Below are 14,832 nucleotides of genomic sequence, written 5' to 3'. Positions count from 1 at the left end.
ACCCAGGGTGTACTGGTTTAGCCAACACCCTTTTAAGTCAGACACAAACAACTGCAGCCTGTATTTGTTCTCTCTGTTGGCACTGCTCACTAGCCCCTCCACCCATATCTGTGTTCTCAACGTTTGACTCTTGCCACAGTGATAACAAAGGGAAAGGACAGGAAAAAAATAAAATAGAACCGTAAGGTAACTGTAATATCAGTTTCTAGATAGATCTCAGCCTTCTTATCCCCTTCCCCTCAAACTTGTAACTAAGCATTAAAGGTTTCTTCTGTGCTCCCCCAGCAGTTCGTCAGAAATTGATATTTAATTCTACATTGCACTTGCTCCTTTCCTTTAAGGCATTATGTGCTTCTTTCTACTTCTACGAGGGGGGAGAACAGGATGTTTACTTAGGAGCCATCTCACTTATGGGTATCCCTCTTGCAGCTTTGTCTGTGCAGACTCAATGAGTTATTACTCAGCAATTGTAAACAGCAGCTGACCGGACTTGTCCATACAGTTACTCATAAACAAGTATGAGAAACGCCTCAATACCCTAAAACCTACTCAGATAGTGTTTATGTTATTCTGTCTACATACATGAGGGGGTAACTCATTCCTTCTATACCATATTGGCTTAAATAGAACAATTTTGGGGAAGTTATGTATTTTCAACATGCTCAGAAAGGCTGATGAGGAATTCTAAAAGCTGTTGCTTCCTTGGGGTGAAGACAGGAATCAGGAGGGCAAGTCAAGGTCCCAACTGGGGACCAGGAAGTAAGGGTGAGCCAGATTCCAGAAGCAGCTGGCATAGTGGTACACCCTACCTGCTGGGTGTGTTCCTAGGCTATTTCCGAAGTGTCTGGTGACACATCTGTAGCTTCACGTATTCAAGGCTGCTATTTAGAGCATTCTACCCTGCCAGTGACCCAGCCTGGTCCAGACGCAGCAACTCTCTTTAACCCTTAAGCCAACATTCGATTTATTAAGCCTCCCTGGGTTATGAAAAAGGGATGGGGCAAGAGAGAGGGGTTGAGTGTAGCTTCTGTATGACAGACTGTCAATATGCAAGAAGGGCAGATGTGGGCAAAGAATTGACCAGAAGGATCCCTATCACCACTACCCCAATTTTATGTTTGCTTTAAAAATGCTTCTTCGCTCACGACTGTACAACTTTTTGAAGACATAACACAAGTTATCATCCATACAGTATACCCACTTCATTACCAACCATTCCCTGAACATCTTGATCTCACCCCACCCATCATCCCTTTCAAAATTGAATTTCATAAAGGATCAAAGAGAAAACCACAAGGCCATAAAGATCTCTCAAGAGGCTCAGACTGCCTTCAGTGACACTGAATGCAGAAGTCAAAGGGGACGACAGCTGGACAAGATCAGTGCGAGAGGGGAAAAGTCAACCACACAACAAAGGAAACCATACTTTATTAAACAGGAAACAAAAACAATTTTGGGGGCAAAGAGATTTAAAAAAAAAAAAAAGAGGAATGGCTGGAAGAGAGGGAAGGGCAAGTGGTCACAAGGAAGGGATGAGATGGGTGGTCTGTGGCATCTGTGTTTGCCTTAGAACCGTGCAGGCACATACACCAGCCCCTCTACCCTCCATGCACTCTTAGACCAAAAAGCCAATACAATTGTATCTTCAGAGATATATCCAGGCTTTTCTTCCTGCATTCTGTAGCTGGTTTCACCTTCAGCCCTGGACAGTCATGGAGGGTCTTTGCTGGAGAAAATTTAGGTCTTTCCAACCATAGGCCTGTTCCACAAAGCAGCGGTTTCAACTCCTGGAGAAGTTCCCTCCTATTGGCACTCACCAGAGAAGCCAGGGGCCCTTGGTCAAAGCCCCAGATCTCAAAGAAAAATGTCAAACCTTTAGAACTAGTTATTTTATTAAATGATATTAATACACATTTCAAAAGGATTTCATTGTTGTTGCCTCTAAAGCATGTACTTGTTTTGTTTTCCACACTGAACACGTGAGAATATCAATCCAACATATCTAATTTTAATCTTAACAGGCACCCCAGCCCATTCGAAAAAAGGGGGGAGGGGGAGGAGGGGAAGAAAAAGGGGGAAAAAGCAGTCATTTACAGCGGCTTCAAAACAATAACAGCTGAAGCTTAATTCTGCATGAACCAGTAACTTCAGGATTGATAGTGAATATTTTGCGATTAGAAGTTTAGCATATTCACATTATCTAGATAGGTTTGCTGTACCATATATATCACAAACATTGTACTCCTGGGATCGGAAAGGATAAAAGGCCTATTCTCTTATCATTTTACCCTCCCTGGAAACAAACCAAATTCTGTTTATTCTCAACTTTTGGGAGGGCAGAGGGGAGCAGGGAGACAGGTTTCATCTAAGCTGACTGAAGAATAAACTCTTACAAAATACTCAAGGACTCAATTTCTGATACTGTATCACTGTGTTTTAAGTGGTACCAGTGTATTCATGACCCCCACCCACTGATTCTCTGTCTGTGATTTTACAGTGAGCACCAAGGACGTTAGTAACAACTTCACATATTCTGCTTGCATATGAATCATGTCCTTGCCAAGATACACTATGCTATGCTTTCTTTAAAAAAATCTTGTTTATTTTTTAAACTCAGGTTGAAATACAAAAGTCAGAGCATGGGCACGGAGTTTTAAATCACAGACAAAGAAAGAATAAAACCCCTTTGTTTCATGTTATGAATACCAGAATTGTCTTTTTTGTTTCACTATATCACATATATACATTGTTGTCTTCATTTACTGCTGTAGACAGATTTCCTTAAAGTTAACAACAGCTGACAAGTCACATACAAATCCTCACTTCCATCTTGAAACAAATGCACTGAGGATTCTGTGGCTTAAAAAAAAAAAAAAAAACACTCCACAAAAAAACCAACCCTTAAAAGTCCATCTTTTAAACTGTACAACAAGGTCCTTCTTTCATGGATTAGCTATCATGCTTTTGAGGACAATAGCCCTGCCCCAACATTCAGGAAGCCACTGTCCTGACAACCCCGCATTTTCTGATAAAATCAAATGGTCAGAGAGCCTTTTCAAGTAAACACTACTTTTAGCTTAAACGAGAGCAGCAAAAAGAATTCACATTCTTTTATTCTAGAATAAAAAAACATCCCACTTTTCTGCAAAGGAAGAAAAATCCTATCCCAGTTTCGAGTCAGAGAGAACTCTCCCTTTCCCTCCCCCCACCCCCACCCTCACACTCTCTTATACTTTTCTCTAAACAAATGTCTTAGGACTCAATATAACTGTACTGTTTCTTTGCTTTGCTACACTATATACCCCACCCCACTTACAAGGTCGTGGTATCATGCATTTTTGCAGGGGGTGGGGGGGGGGAAGCTACAGGGCAGAGAGGCTTGAGAAGGTCAAAGAAAGAAAGAACAGTTGGCTTAAAACCAGAAACGCATTAGGAAGATGAATGACCTGCAGGATCCTAACCAAAGAAAACATGACGAGCCCAAATAAATAATATGGAATAAATTACACAAAAACTCCCAAACTATGATGCACACCTGGTTTAAGCTGCTCTTTATCTGAAACGCTCTTTATCTGAAAAGCAAGTTTCTTTTGAGACAAATAATCATCTTCTGTCACTACACTGCCCACTCTCTCCCATCTTTAATATTTCGCTGGAGGAATCCAGGGCAATCCCCATACTTCCTACAGTTACTCCTATACTAACTTGGAAGAAAATATGAAACTTGCTAGAATTTCCTTTTCTTTTACTCATCTGGCTGGAGATGACCAGTGTGTACCTTGGGGTAAGACACTAAATAAAAAAGAGTAGTAAAGCAACATTTGCCTTTCAGTGTCCCTAGATATAAACACTCAGAATGCAGTGATTGTCTTTTTCCCAGTACTAGTTGTAGAAATACAAATAAGAAGCCTTTCAGTTCAGGGACAAGAAAAGCATTCCTTTCTCGTGGAAAATGACTAAGGGCAGAAACATTATTTTCTATTGAGAGTGGGAGGTGAGGTTAAGGATTGAGCCTTGAAATGTGACAGGCTGCTATCTGTAGAGTGGGGTAAATTTGAATTTATCGGGTCCTCCTGTTTCTCTGTAAAGATACATATAATAATATCCACTTGTCACTAAGACAGATCTAAAGAGGTATAATATAAAGAAAGATGCTACTGAACTTCCTCCTTCGAAATACCAAGAAGAGGGGTGAATACAGGACTAGGTCAAGGGGAAAAGAAAGATAAAGACAAATATTTCCCTTTCCCTTGTAGTTAACTTTTGCTGAAAACTACCAATAAATGTCACTTACGTTAGGGAGGCACCATGGTAAAAATGTGTACTTATTAAAAAATACAGGGATAATATTTGATAACATTTCAGTTACACCTTCATATCAATTGTCAACTGTAGTGACTTTCTCTCTGGCTAAAGCAGAAATGAAAACTGAGGGAGGAAAAAGTCAAGAAAGAAAAGCAGGAAGCAAGAACTTGGTGCAAGATGTGTGAAACTACCTCAGAAATGTTTCCTCGTTTATGACAGATGGGCAGGTCACAACACACCATTTAACAGTTCCTTTCTCTAGCGCTCTATATTGTAGCTACTCCTTATTTTAAACTTTAAATTATATCCAGCCCCCTTTCTTTCACTCCAAGTATAAAGAGGAAAATTTTTTACTAGGATAAAATGAGGTCCGTATCTCCTCAAAGTTACTGCCTGATAGTACTTTAGAAGAGGAAAAAAAAGAAGAAAAAAAAAAGAAGCTTTAGATTTTAGGAGAGAGGTAAAGAACTCAACTGCAACATGCCTTTAAAAACAAAACAAAGCAGAACAAAACAACTTGACAGGTCCCAGGTCTCCCACATTTCTCCCCTGCAACATCTCCTGGCTGTCAGCAGGCCACAGAGCATACAGGGAAGAGAGCCACACTGGTTACAGCAGTAACGGAGCTGCAGAGAGAAGGGGACAGGAATCCTTCCACTGACTACTTTTGACATGCCAAGCCCAAAATAACATCCCAACATTGCACATGTTATTATCTGTACTGATGGAAGTTTTATTTCAAATGTAATAATACTCTTCCATAGATGGGGTAAGATACGAGCTGTTTTCCTCCCCACCCCTCAAACCCCCAGCCAAATGAAGTGGCTTTGGTTGTGTTTCTTTGCCCCCCACCCCCTTAAAATACAAACAAGTTGGAGAAGGTGGGTGTAAGTGCAGTGGGAGGCAGGACTGGATGGAATAGTGAAATGTGGGCATATGCACATGGGACTTTTTAATTTGGAAGGGAGGTCCTCTGTCATAATAAAAAAAAGAAAAAATAAATCAAAGGAGGGAAAACAAACAAAAACAACAATAATAAACCAAACTCCTACTTCCAATTCTCTCTAGACTGTTCAAAATGCCTTTCCCTTAGTTTCCATCAGTACCTGGGAGGGAAGAATGGGCGTTTTGGTGCAAAGAACGGAGGGCCCCTAGCGAAAGGTGGCCTGGGTCTCTTTAAACTGTGAAAAGGGTCTCTGCTGAGAAAAGGTTCCCTAGGCCGGAAGTCTGGCCGGGGACTCCGCAAGATCATACCACTCCGGCTGATGGCGTCTCTGTGTGAGGGACCCAAGGGGGGGCCGCTGCTGTTGCTGCTGCCTCCCCCACCTCCTCCTCCATGGGCTGGGCCCAAGTGCTCCAGAGAAAGGGAGGGTAGGCTCAGGCTCTCGCGTACACGGCTAAGGCCAGGGCCGTTGAGGTCCCGTTGGGTGGGGCCCCCATGGTCCCTGGGTCCTGGGAGCACCCCAAAATGATCAGCCAGGGTCCCCTGAAGGAGGGAACTATGGTCCTTGGGAAATACTGCCACAGCCCCCGCCACTCCGTGCTCTGCCAGTGGTGGGGTCGGGAAGGGTACAACCCCAGAGTGGTCAACAGGAGGCGGAGGAGGAGGAGGAGTGGAGAAAGGGACGCCACTCCCGCCACTGCTGCTATGTTCCCCAGGGGGCGGAGGAGGGGGTGGGGTGGGGAAAGGAACTCCGCTGTGCTCTCCAGGAGGAGGTGGGGCAGCATGGGCCAGGGCTGCCTCCTTTGTGAAGGGGTTCGAAAGATCCACAGAGGGTAGATGAGTGGGTGCATCTCGAGAGAAGATACCACCATGATCCTTAGGAGGAGCAGGTGGGGCAGATGATGGCCCCACTGGCTCTCTCTGGAAGGGTGTCCCATGTTCCAATGGGGACGGGGGGAGATGATGCTCAAATGTTGAGTTGAAACTGTTGGAACGAAAGCTGCCGACACTTTCCTGAAATTGGGGTGCTCGTTCTTTGTATGGTGCTGTTTTAAAGCCAGTGAGGCCTCCGCTGCCCCCACCCCCAAGGGATGCCAACTCAGAGGCACTTGAGGGGCCATTGTCAAAAGAGCTGCCTGAGGTGCTCAGATCAAACCAACCCACCCTTGAAGCCTCACGCCCATGTCCTCTATTTCCCTTCCCAGGAACTCGGATGGACTCTACAGTCTGTATTGGCTCCCCTGACATCCTCCTATTGGATGCATTATGATAACCCAAGGTCTCTATAGGGGCCCCCTTTTCTTCCGTACTATCAGGCAAGTCTAAGCAGGAAGAGGAGACTCGGGTCTCTATGCGGTAGTGCTCTTCTTGCTGCTGCTGATCACTGGCTGTCAAGCTGGGCTGGGAGAGGTTTGAGAGACTGACACCATCACTTGAAGTGCCCTTGCTGGGGGCCTGGCCAAAATGTTTATCATCTGAGGGCTTTCGTGAGGCATTTTTAAGCATATTCTTAAACTCAATCGTCGATGTGGTGGAAATGGTGGAGGCCAGGACTTTCTCCACGCCTGACGTGGGTGGGTGGCCCGTGGGAGCAGCAAGGGTATTCTGCGGAGAGAAAAGGGAACGATGTGGAACTGGGTGAGGAGAGTCTGGGTACTGCTTCTGTGGCAAACTGAGATGCCCAGTGGTAGACTGAGACAAGTTATTGTGGTTGGAGTCAGGGGTGAAAAATGAATCATTCTTACTCGGTGATGGTGACCGGTCAGGCCCAGGTTCATTCCCTCTTATGCTGAAGGCACCAAAAAGCCCAGGGGAAGACGAGAGACGGTCACAGTTCTCACTAGAGTCCAGGAGGGCCCTCACAGATGGAGGGAAGGCAGACTTTACCCCAAATTCTTGGCCCCTGTGGCTGTAACTGGACAAGATGGGCTGGTACTCGGTGGTATCAGAAAGCTTGCTTGATTTCAGGATAGATTTGGCTGGTTTCTTCTCTAGGTTCATCATGGCAGAGGGTGGAGGCCCTGAATACTCAAAATCTCGGTAATCTTCATCTTCCTGGAAAGAAGTATCTGGATAGAATTTCTCCTGTGAAGAGTCCATCAGGGAAGATGGTCTCTCCATTCCATCAGAAGGCTGCTTATAGGGTGATTCACTGCCCAGGCCAAAGGGTCGATATGTAGATACAGAATTGGAGAGCTCTCGAGGGTAGCTTTCCTCTCTCCCAGGGGGTGGTGATCTTGTACTGCTGGGTGTTGAGGAACCAGGGCTAATGATCTTAGAAAGCAGGGACATGGTATCTACACTGCTGGATGTGGGCTTGTCCATCATCTCATCCTGGGTGGGTGTCCCACTCCGTTCATCCCGCACAGGGGTTCCATCAATGTTGTCGATTGATGTGCTAGTAGGGCCACGCTGGAAGTCTGAGGGATGGCTTTCTGCTGGGGCACTGGATCCCAAACTGCTCAGGATTGGGATGTTTAAGTTTAAGCCACTGAAACCAGGATTACCTTTTAAGAAGTTGTGGATCTTCATTTCCAGGCTTGGGGAGGTGGACTCTGACTCCAGCTTTGGCTTGGAGATCTCTGAAGATTGGCACATGGCAACTTCAGTAGGTGGGGCAGCAGGGCTAGTATTGTGGGTACCTGTAAACCCCAGAGTGTTGGATGGTAGCTTGAAAGTAGAGCTGGGGAGCCCTGGGCTTTGCCCAATTGAGGCCTTGCTGGCTGAAGTTGAAGAGACTTCAGAAGTTGATGAATTAGGGGAATAGCTGAAGCTTTTCGGAATAAAGGATTGGGTATTGGAGGGCAGATTTCTTCCTTTTATGCTAGAGACTGTGGTGTTGGCAGGGGAAGCCGAAGTGCTCTGGGATGCAGCTTCGCTGGATGGAACTGGGTTCCCAGTAACACTCTGAAGTAAAGATGACAGGCCTGTAGAAACAAAGATTAGAGGAGTTAAAAAGAACTCCGTACCTTCCAATGAAAACAATGTAGGCTAATTGGATATTCTTATTCATTCCAGTGGGAACCAGATAGACATTAAAATATGAGATCAAAGGGAATCCAGACCAAACAAGTAATGGCTAAATGTCATAGAAAACATTGGACCTATTTATCAATATAAGAAGAGCAAATTTACTGAAATGTTTCTAGTAGTCATGAAACAAGTCCAACATGGCAAAATAAAAGGCAACAGGATGGGGGAGATTTTAGTGTCAGAATCATTCACAGTTTAAACAAGACAAAGCAGGAAAAGAAAGGTGCAAAATTACTTTTAAAGTAACACTTTAAGCCAGTATTTCTTAATGTTTGGTCTGTGGAACTGTTTCTCTAAATGCAAATAGATATTCTGCCCTATCCTTCCTTTCCAACCTCCACAACTGTCTCTAACAAGTTAACCTACACTGTTATTCTCAGGAGAGAGATAGCAATATGCAAATTGCAGGAATTTATTTGAACTGGGATGCTTTTTTCAAGGAGCATCTCTTGCCACACTGGTGTTATCTTTGGGGAAACAGAGCTTTGGTTGTAAAAATTTTAGTTGTAAAATGTAGCAATAATAAATATACAAACATACACCACAAAGCTTATACAGCTAGACCATTGGGGCACTGATTCTTTCACAAGAAAACATACAATCCCCTTCTTATAGCTTGGAAAATTCAAGGATTATTCAGGCTGACACTGATGAGATTCACCCCCACTCACTGACAGACAAAACCTTCTCAGAAGCACTGAGAAAGAATTCTTTGGGGCAAAGAAGACTAAAGTTCACCAAAGCAAACTGCTCTTGCAGAAAAATGCTTGGAAAAATACTTGATAAAGAGATAACAGAAGGTCCTTTATATTCAATCACATTTTGGAAAATCTCCTCAATTTCTGATCACAAATGAAAAGTTTATGTATACTTCACCTGAATTTACAGCTTTCAGTCATACATTAAAACTGTTCCTTCATAACGATATGTGAAAGAAAATAATATTTCATATGATACTTCAATTAATGTTTCTTCAAAATATCAATTTTTATCCTTATTTGCTAAGAGATTTAAGGTCTTAAGAATTTTAAGGTTGCTCCATCCTTGTGACATTTTCAAATCCCATCAACTTCTAAATAATGATGCACGGCTTTTATTACTATCCAGTGTTTGATAATATCCAAATAATTGAAATATTATTTCAGTTATTATCCTCCTGAAAAAAAAATCCATGTTTCATTTCCAAAAAGGTCCCTGGCTATATAATTTTCCCCTTCCTAACAGTTTGATTTAATTCTTAGTAGTAACTGCTCTTACCAAAACCAGAAGTCTTCAAGCACTAGAAAGTGAGATATGATAATATCATGATTTTAAAAAGATATTTCAGTATTATCTTTCAGCTGTTGTGAAATAAATTCTTCAGAAGACCATCTTCTTAACAAAGATACTACTCAGATTTCTGGTAATAGGTGAAATAATCTCTTACCGCTAAATATTAATTTTCTTCAATCTTAAACCATAGTCTACGGCCTCTGCCTACTGAAGTCATTCTTTTGTGCTGAAATCAGTCAATAAGGGCTGTGGGTGATTCAGAGCAAAGTTCTAAGAGATTTCCTTTATGGTCTTTGAAGAAATGTATCTATTTAAGTTGCCGGACACAGTTCTTTTAAAAGGCTAGGAGAGGGGCTTCCCTGGTGGTGCAGTGGTTGAGAGTCCGCCTGCCGATGCAGGGGACACGGGTTCGTGCCCCGGCCCGTGAGCCATGGCCGCTGAGCCTGTGCGTCCAGAGCCTGTGCTCCGCAACGGGAGAGGTCGTAACAGTGAGAGGCCTGTGTACCGCAAAAATAAATAAATAAATAAAATAAAATAAAATAAAAATAAAAGGCTAGGAGAATTCCACTTTCCATAAGGAACTGAAAGGTGATAAACTGCCCTGTTATTCCACAAAGCTTGTTTCCTGAGATTCCCACTTTTCATTTTGTCATAACACACCTAGTTCTGTTCAAATTTTGCCTGATGAGAAGGTCCACATGATACTATTGTTACAATCTGCTGAAAAAAAAGGCTTCTTCTTTAAGATCTAAGTATTATATCTATATAAGAAGTTAAAATACGAGTTCAAAATTTTTACTGTAACTACAGGATGGTGATAGAAGAAGGAGTGGAAAGTAGAAATCATATAAACATGCCAATCTCTCAAACTAATTATCCCTGAAATCAGTAGTATGAGATGCACTGTAGCATCATCATTAATTCTTTTGCGGGTTCCAATATGTAGAGCTGTGGATTACTATTTCACAGTATTTAGTTATGTGTAACAAAATTCTCTTACATGGTAAGACAAAGCTCACTATAATACAGTGCCTGGCGGATACACTTACAGAACAGTTTAGGAAATAAGAAAATTAACAGATACCTGTACTGCTGCTCTCTATTCATATAAAGCAGGATCTCAGCACCACTGACATTTGGGCGGGATACTTCCTTGTTGTTGGGACTGTCCTATGCATTGTAGGGTTAAGCAGCATCCCTGGCTTCCACCCACTAGAGGTATAGCACCCCGACCCCGACCCCAGCTGTGACAAACAAAAACGTCTTCAGACATTGCCAAATGTCCCCTGGAGGCTCCTGGTTGAGAACTACTGATAAAGAGTAAGTCACTATATTGAAGCTGTAATTCACTGCATAATTATACTGAGGTTGGTATCTGGAGGGTCTGAGAACAAAGAGCAAGGTAAGCTTTATGAAAAAATGTTAGAAGCAGATGGTTTTAGCACAAAACAAGATAATTAGCAAAGGTGAAGAGACAGGTGCAAATAAGGTAGTGATAATAGCTAGGCAGAAAATAAAAAAAGGTATGATATCTATAGAGGCCTCTATAAAACATTAGGACATGAAAAAAGAGATAATCATGTCTCATAAGAGTTCTGATAGATTGATCTTTCTTACTGTCTTTAGCTTCAGTTAACATTAAAATGTGTAGAACTCAACATGTACTAACTTATACTAAGAGGTTGGGATACATGGTTTAAGTAAAAGAATACTGGACTCCAGTCAAGAAATCTGGCTTTTAGTCTCAGCTCTTCACTGAACAGACAGATGTGTGATTTTAAGCAGGTCACATCACCTCACTGAGTGTTAATTTCCTCACCTGAGGAGGGTATCGGACTAGAGGACATTTAAAGTCTCTTTCAGCTTTGACATTTCAGAATTCTATAAATGTCAGTTTGTACATGATAAAGAGAATAATGAATTATTCTGAATTATACATTTCATAGCTTTGGATTCCTCAGAAATGGAATCCAGGATTAAGCCAGAGACAAACATTCACGATTCAAGTCCCTCTAGCGCATGTCAGTTTACCTTGCAGTGCAGGGGCTGACTGTGTCTGGGTTTTGGAAAGAGCAGACAGAATGCTCTCTGGGGTGATCTCCACCTTCGAGAGGATATTTGCTAGAGGGTTATGAGATGTTGTCGTGGCAGGTGCAGGTGTTTTCAGACCACTGGTGAGGTTGCTGGGACTTGCAGGAGTTCCTGGAGAAGGTCTTGATGCAGGACTGACCCCTGGTGGCAGAAAGATTAACTCAAGAAAATGAAATTCAAAATGACCTATAAATTCATGATACTTTCCAGTCACTTAATTGAGTATGGTATGTTCAATAGGAATTCTTCTGGGAATGACCCACAAATTGTCCATCTTGTACAAAGAGAAAATCTGAAAATTAGATTAAGACTTGCTCCTATCTACTTGGAACACTGTTAAATTAGATAAGTATTAAGTTATTTTTTTTCATATGTATTTACTACTTTTCAGAGTCCCAATAGAGACCAGAGAACCTATTTCTTTTTTCTCTACCAAATGGAACCTACACCTCAGACTCCTCTAAGTGCTCAACAGATATTGCTGGCTAATTATGATCAGACTGGGCCACTGCATAATTCTATGTGATAAGTAAGTTATTTCCTTTTGAAATGGACTTTAAAATGAGGGTTATATAAGCAATCTTTATGTTTACATTTTAAAATACTGGGTTGATTCTTAACATAGGAAAAATGGTATATAAAGAAGAAATGATTTTTGATTTTTTTAACATCAAAAATATAGACAGGTATTTCACACAAAAAAATGATAAGCATATGAAAGAAATTTTAACCACATCTTTAATCAAAGGAATGCAAACGAACAATTTTTTTAAGACTGAATTTGACAAAGTATAAAACAAAACAGGTTGGAGAGGTTGAGGAACAATGGGAACTTTCATATACTTGGTACATAAAATAGTACGTTTTTTGGAGATCATTTTAGTTATAACATGAAAAGACTTAAAAACCTACATGCTGAATTTTTTGGAGTCTTTATCTTTTAGAAATACTTAGTTATTTATGAAGAAATGAAATAATTGGGATTTTCTTCAAAATAATCAGGATTGGATAGGGCATAGCAGAAACAAGATTGGCCATGTGTTTACAGTGTTGAAGATGAGTGATGAGCATGTAGAGGAGCTCTACTTTATTTATCTTCATTAAATCTTCCATTAAAAGAAGTCCCATATACTTATCAACCCTTTTAAGAAGGGTTGTGCATAAAATTTTAGCATCAAGGTTGTTCATTACAGTATTCTTTATAACAGCGAAAAACTGGAAACACACTAGATGTTCTGATAATAAAGGCTTACATAAATTATTGAATGCTATTAAATGATATAGCTGAATGTTTAATGACTTACAAAAACATCCATGATAAGTAGTTAAATTTTAAGTAGTTGCTTTCAAAAGAGTACAGTTGTCCCTCGGTACCCATGGGGGGTTGGTTTCAGGACTCCTGAATATATCAAAATCTGTGGATGCTCAAGTCCCTTATAAAATGGTATAGTACTTGCATATAACCTATGCACATCCTTCCATATACTTTATTTATTTTTGTTTGTTTGTTTGCCATGCCACATGGCTTGCTGGATCTTTGTTCCCTGATCAGGGATTAAACCTGGGCCATGGCAGTCAAAGCACCGAGACCTAACCACTGGACCGCCAGGGAAGTCCCCGTCCTTCCATATACTTTAAATCATCTCTAGATTACTCATAATACATAATACAATATAAATAGTTGTAAATACAATGTAAATGCTATATAAATAGTTGCTGGGGCATGACAAGTTCAAGTTTTGCTTTTTGGAACTTTCTGAAAAAAGTTTTCCCCCAAATATTTTCAATCCATGGTTGGTTGAATCCTTGGATGTGGAACCTGCAGATGCAGAACCGGTGAATATGGAGGACCGACTGTATACGCAATATGCTTCAATTACTGAAAGAAAAATTATTACTAACATTTTATTTCCCAAAACACACACACACACACACACACACACACACACACACACGCACACGCACACATACACGCACACTTGTAAGGTTAAACACAAGTGGTTTCCTTTGGGATGGCAGAATTATGGATATTTTATTCTTTTAACTTATCTTCTAATTTTTCTATGATGACCACGTAGCGGTATGTATGTATGTATGTATTTATTTATTAATTATGGCTGCACTGGGTCTTAGCTGCGGCATGCATGTGGGATCTAGCTCCCCGACCAGGGATGGAACACAGGCCCCCTGCACTGGGAGCGTGGAGTCTTACCCACTGGACCGCCAGGGAAATCCCTATTTTTATTTTTTAATTAAAAAGTTACTTTTAATTAAAAAAAAAAAACAAAACCCAGACTGATGGTTCAATTAGAAAGGTGGAAATAAGCCTTTTATCTTCTTTACTAGGGCTACTTACCAGTATTTTTCATGACTGATGTCAGGCTGCTAAGGATGGAACTGATCTTTGCCAGATCCACATTAGCCAGGTTTGGCAAAGCCAGTGCTGGAGTAGGGGAGAGAAGAGAAGTATTCACAGGCTTTGGAAGAGGTGGGGTTGCTGTCATGGTCACAGGCACTGGAGTGCATGAAGAGGCCTTTGAGATACTTTCTGTTGGCTTTGTAGGTACAGCAGTGGATACAGCTGACTTCTCCACAGGTTTTTCCTTCCTGTCTTCTACTGTTTAAAAAAAGAAAAGAGATAGTATTGCATCTTACTACTTTCCAGACTCTCCTTCCAACATGTCCCAATATTTCCTAAAAAGTACTATGCTTTACAGAAAAATCATTCATGATTTTTTAAAAAAGTCATGCTCTTTATCATTTATGAACCTTCCCACCTTTAATAGCTGCTTAAAATGAATTCCCCAAATGCATCTTTTATCTTACATTTAATGATTTCTTTACATCTTCTTAGTATCTGTATATTAAATTTGTACATTTCTGGAAGCATGTTATTATTTGGTACACATTTGTGTTCTGTCTTTCGGTAATATTTATGTCATAAATTGTCCTGTCTTTTCTTTGCCATTATTAACCTGAGAGCTTTCTAAGAAACAGAAACTCTGTACATATGTTAATGTATTATCCTTTGGCCTCCTGAAATTGGTCTACTGGGGGTGCAATCAGGCACTAATGCAATGTTTTAACTCTTGATGCCTCTGCAATACTTTCCTCTTAATACTTTAAAGGCAATGCACTATGTGGATAGTTCATTAAATTCAACCTAAGTCAAACTGCCTAATAAGAAT

General features: G+C 41.2%; 1 protein-coding gene across 4 annotated transcripts in view; it reads right to left on the bottom strand.

Annotated features, from left to right (window-relative positions):
- Positions 1-2,489: 2,489 nt before the first annotated feature.
- The window catches only part of RPRD2 (regulation of nuclear pre-mRNA domain containing 2), an 84,936-nt gene continuing 72,593 nt past the window's right edge, over positions 2,490-14,832 (bottom strand). Inside the window, exons 8-11 of one of the 4 annotated variants that reach the window (XM_027097649.1) lie at positions 14,001-14,261; positions 11,585-11,785; positions 6,994-8,175; positions 5,280-6,853 (exon numbers count right to left, since the gene is read on the bottom strand). In XM_027097649.1, the coding sequence (XP_026953450.1) occupies positions 6,765-6,853; positions 6,994-8,175; positions 11,585-11,785; positions 14,001-14,261 (1,733 nt within the window). In that variant the 3' untranslated portion in view covers positions 5,280-6,764. Of the gene's footprint in view, positions 8,176-11,584; positions 11,786-14,000; positions 14,262-14,832 lie in introns of all 4 variants that reach the window. The other 3 variants (XM_027097647.1, XM_027097646.1, XM_027097648.1) reach the window with 3 other exon arrangements.

This window comes from Aethalodelphis obliquidens, unplaced genomic scaffold (assembly GCF_003676395.1).
Source record: "Aethalodelphis obliquidens isolate GAN/ISIS:26980383/991018 unplaced genomic scaffold, ASM367639v1 scaffold116, whole genome shotgun sequence".
Taxonomy (NCBI): domain Eukaryota; kingdom Metazoa; phylum Chordata; class Mammalia; order Artiodactyla; family Delphinidae; genus Aethalodelphis; species Aethalodelphis obliquidens.
The sequence above is the reverse complement of the archived record's forward strand: the minus strand, read 5'-3'. Positions and strand labels throughout refer to the sequence as shown.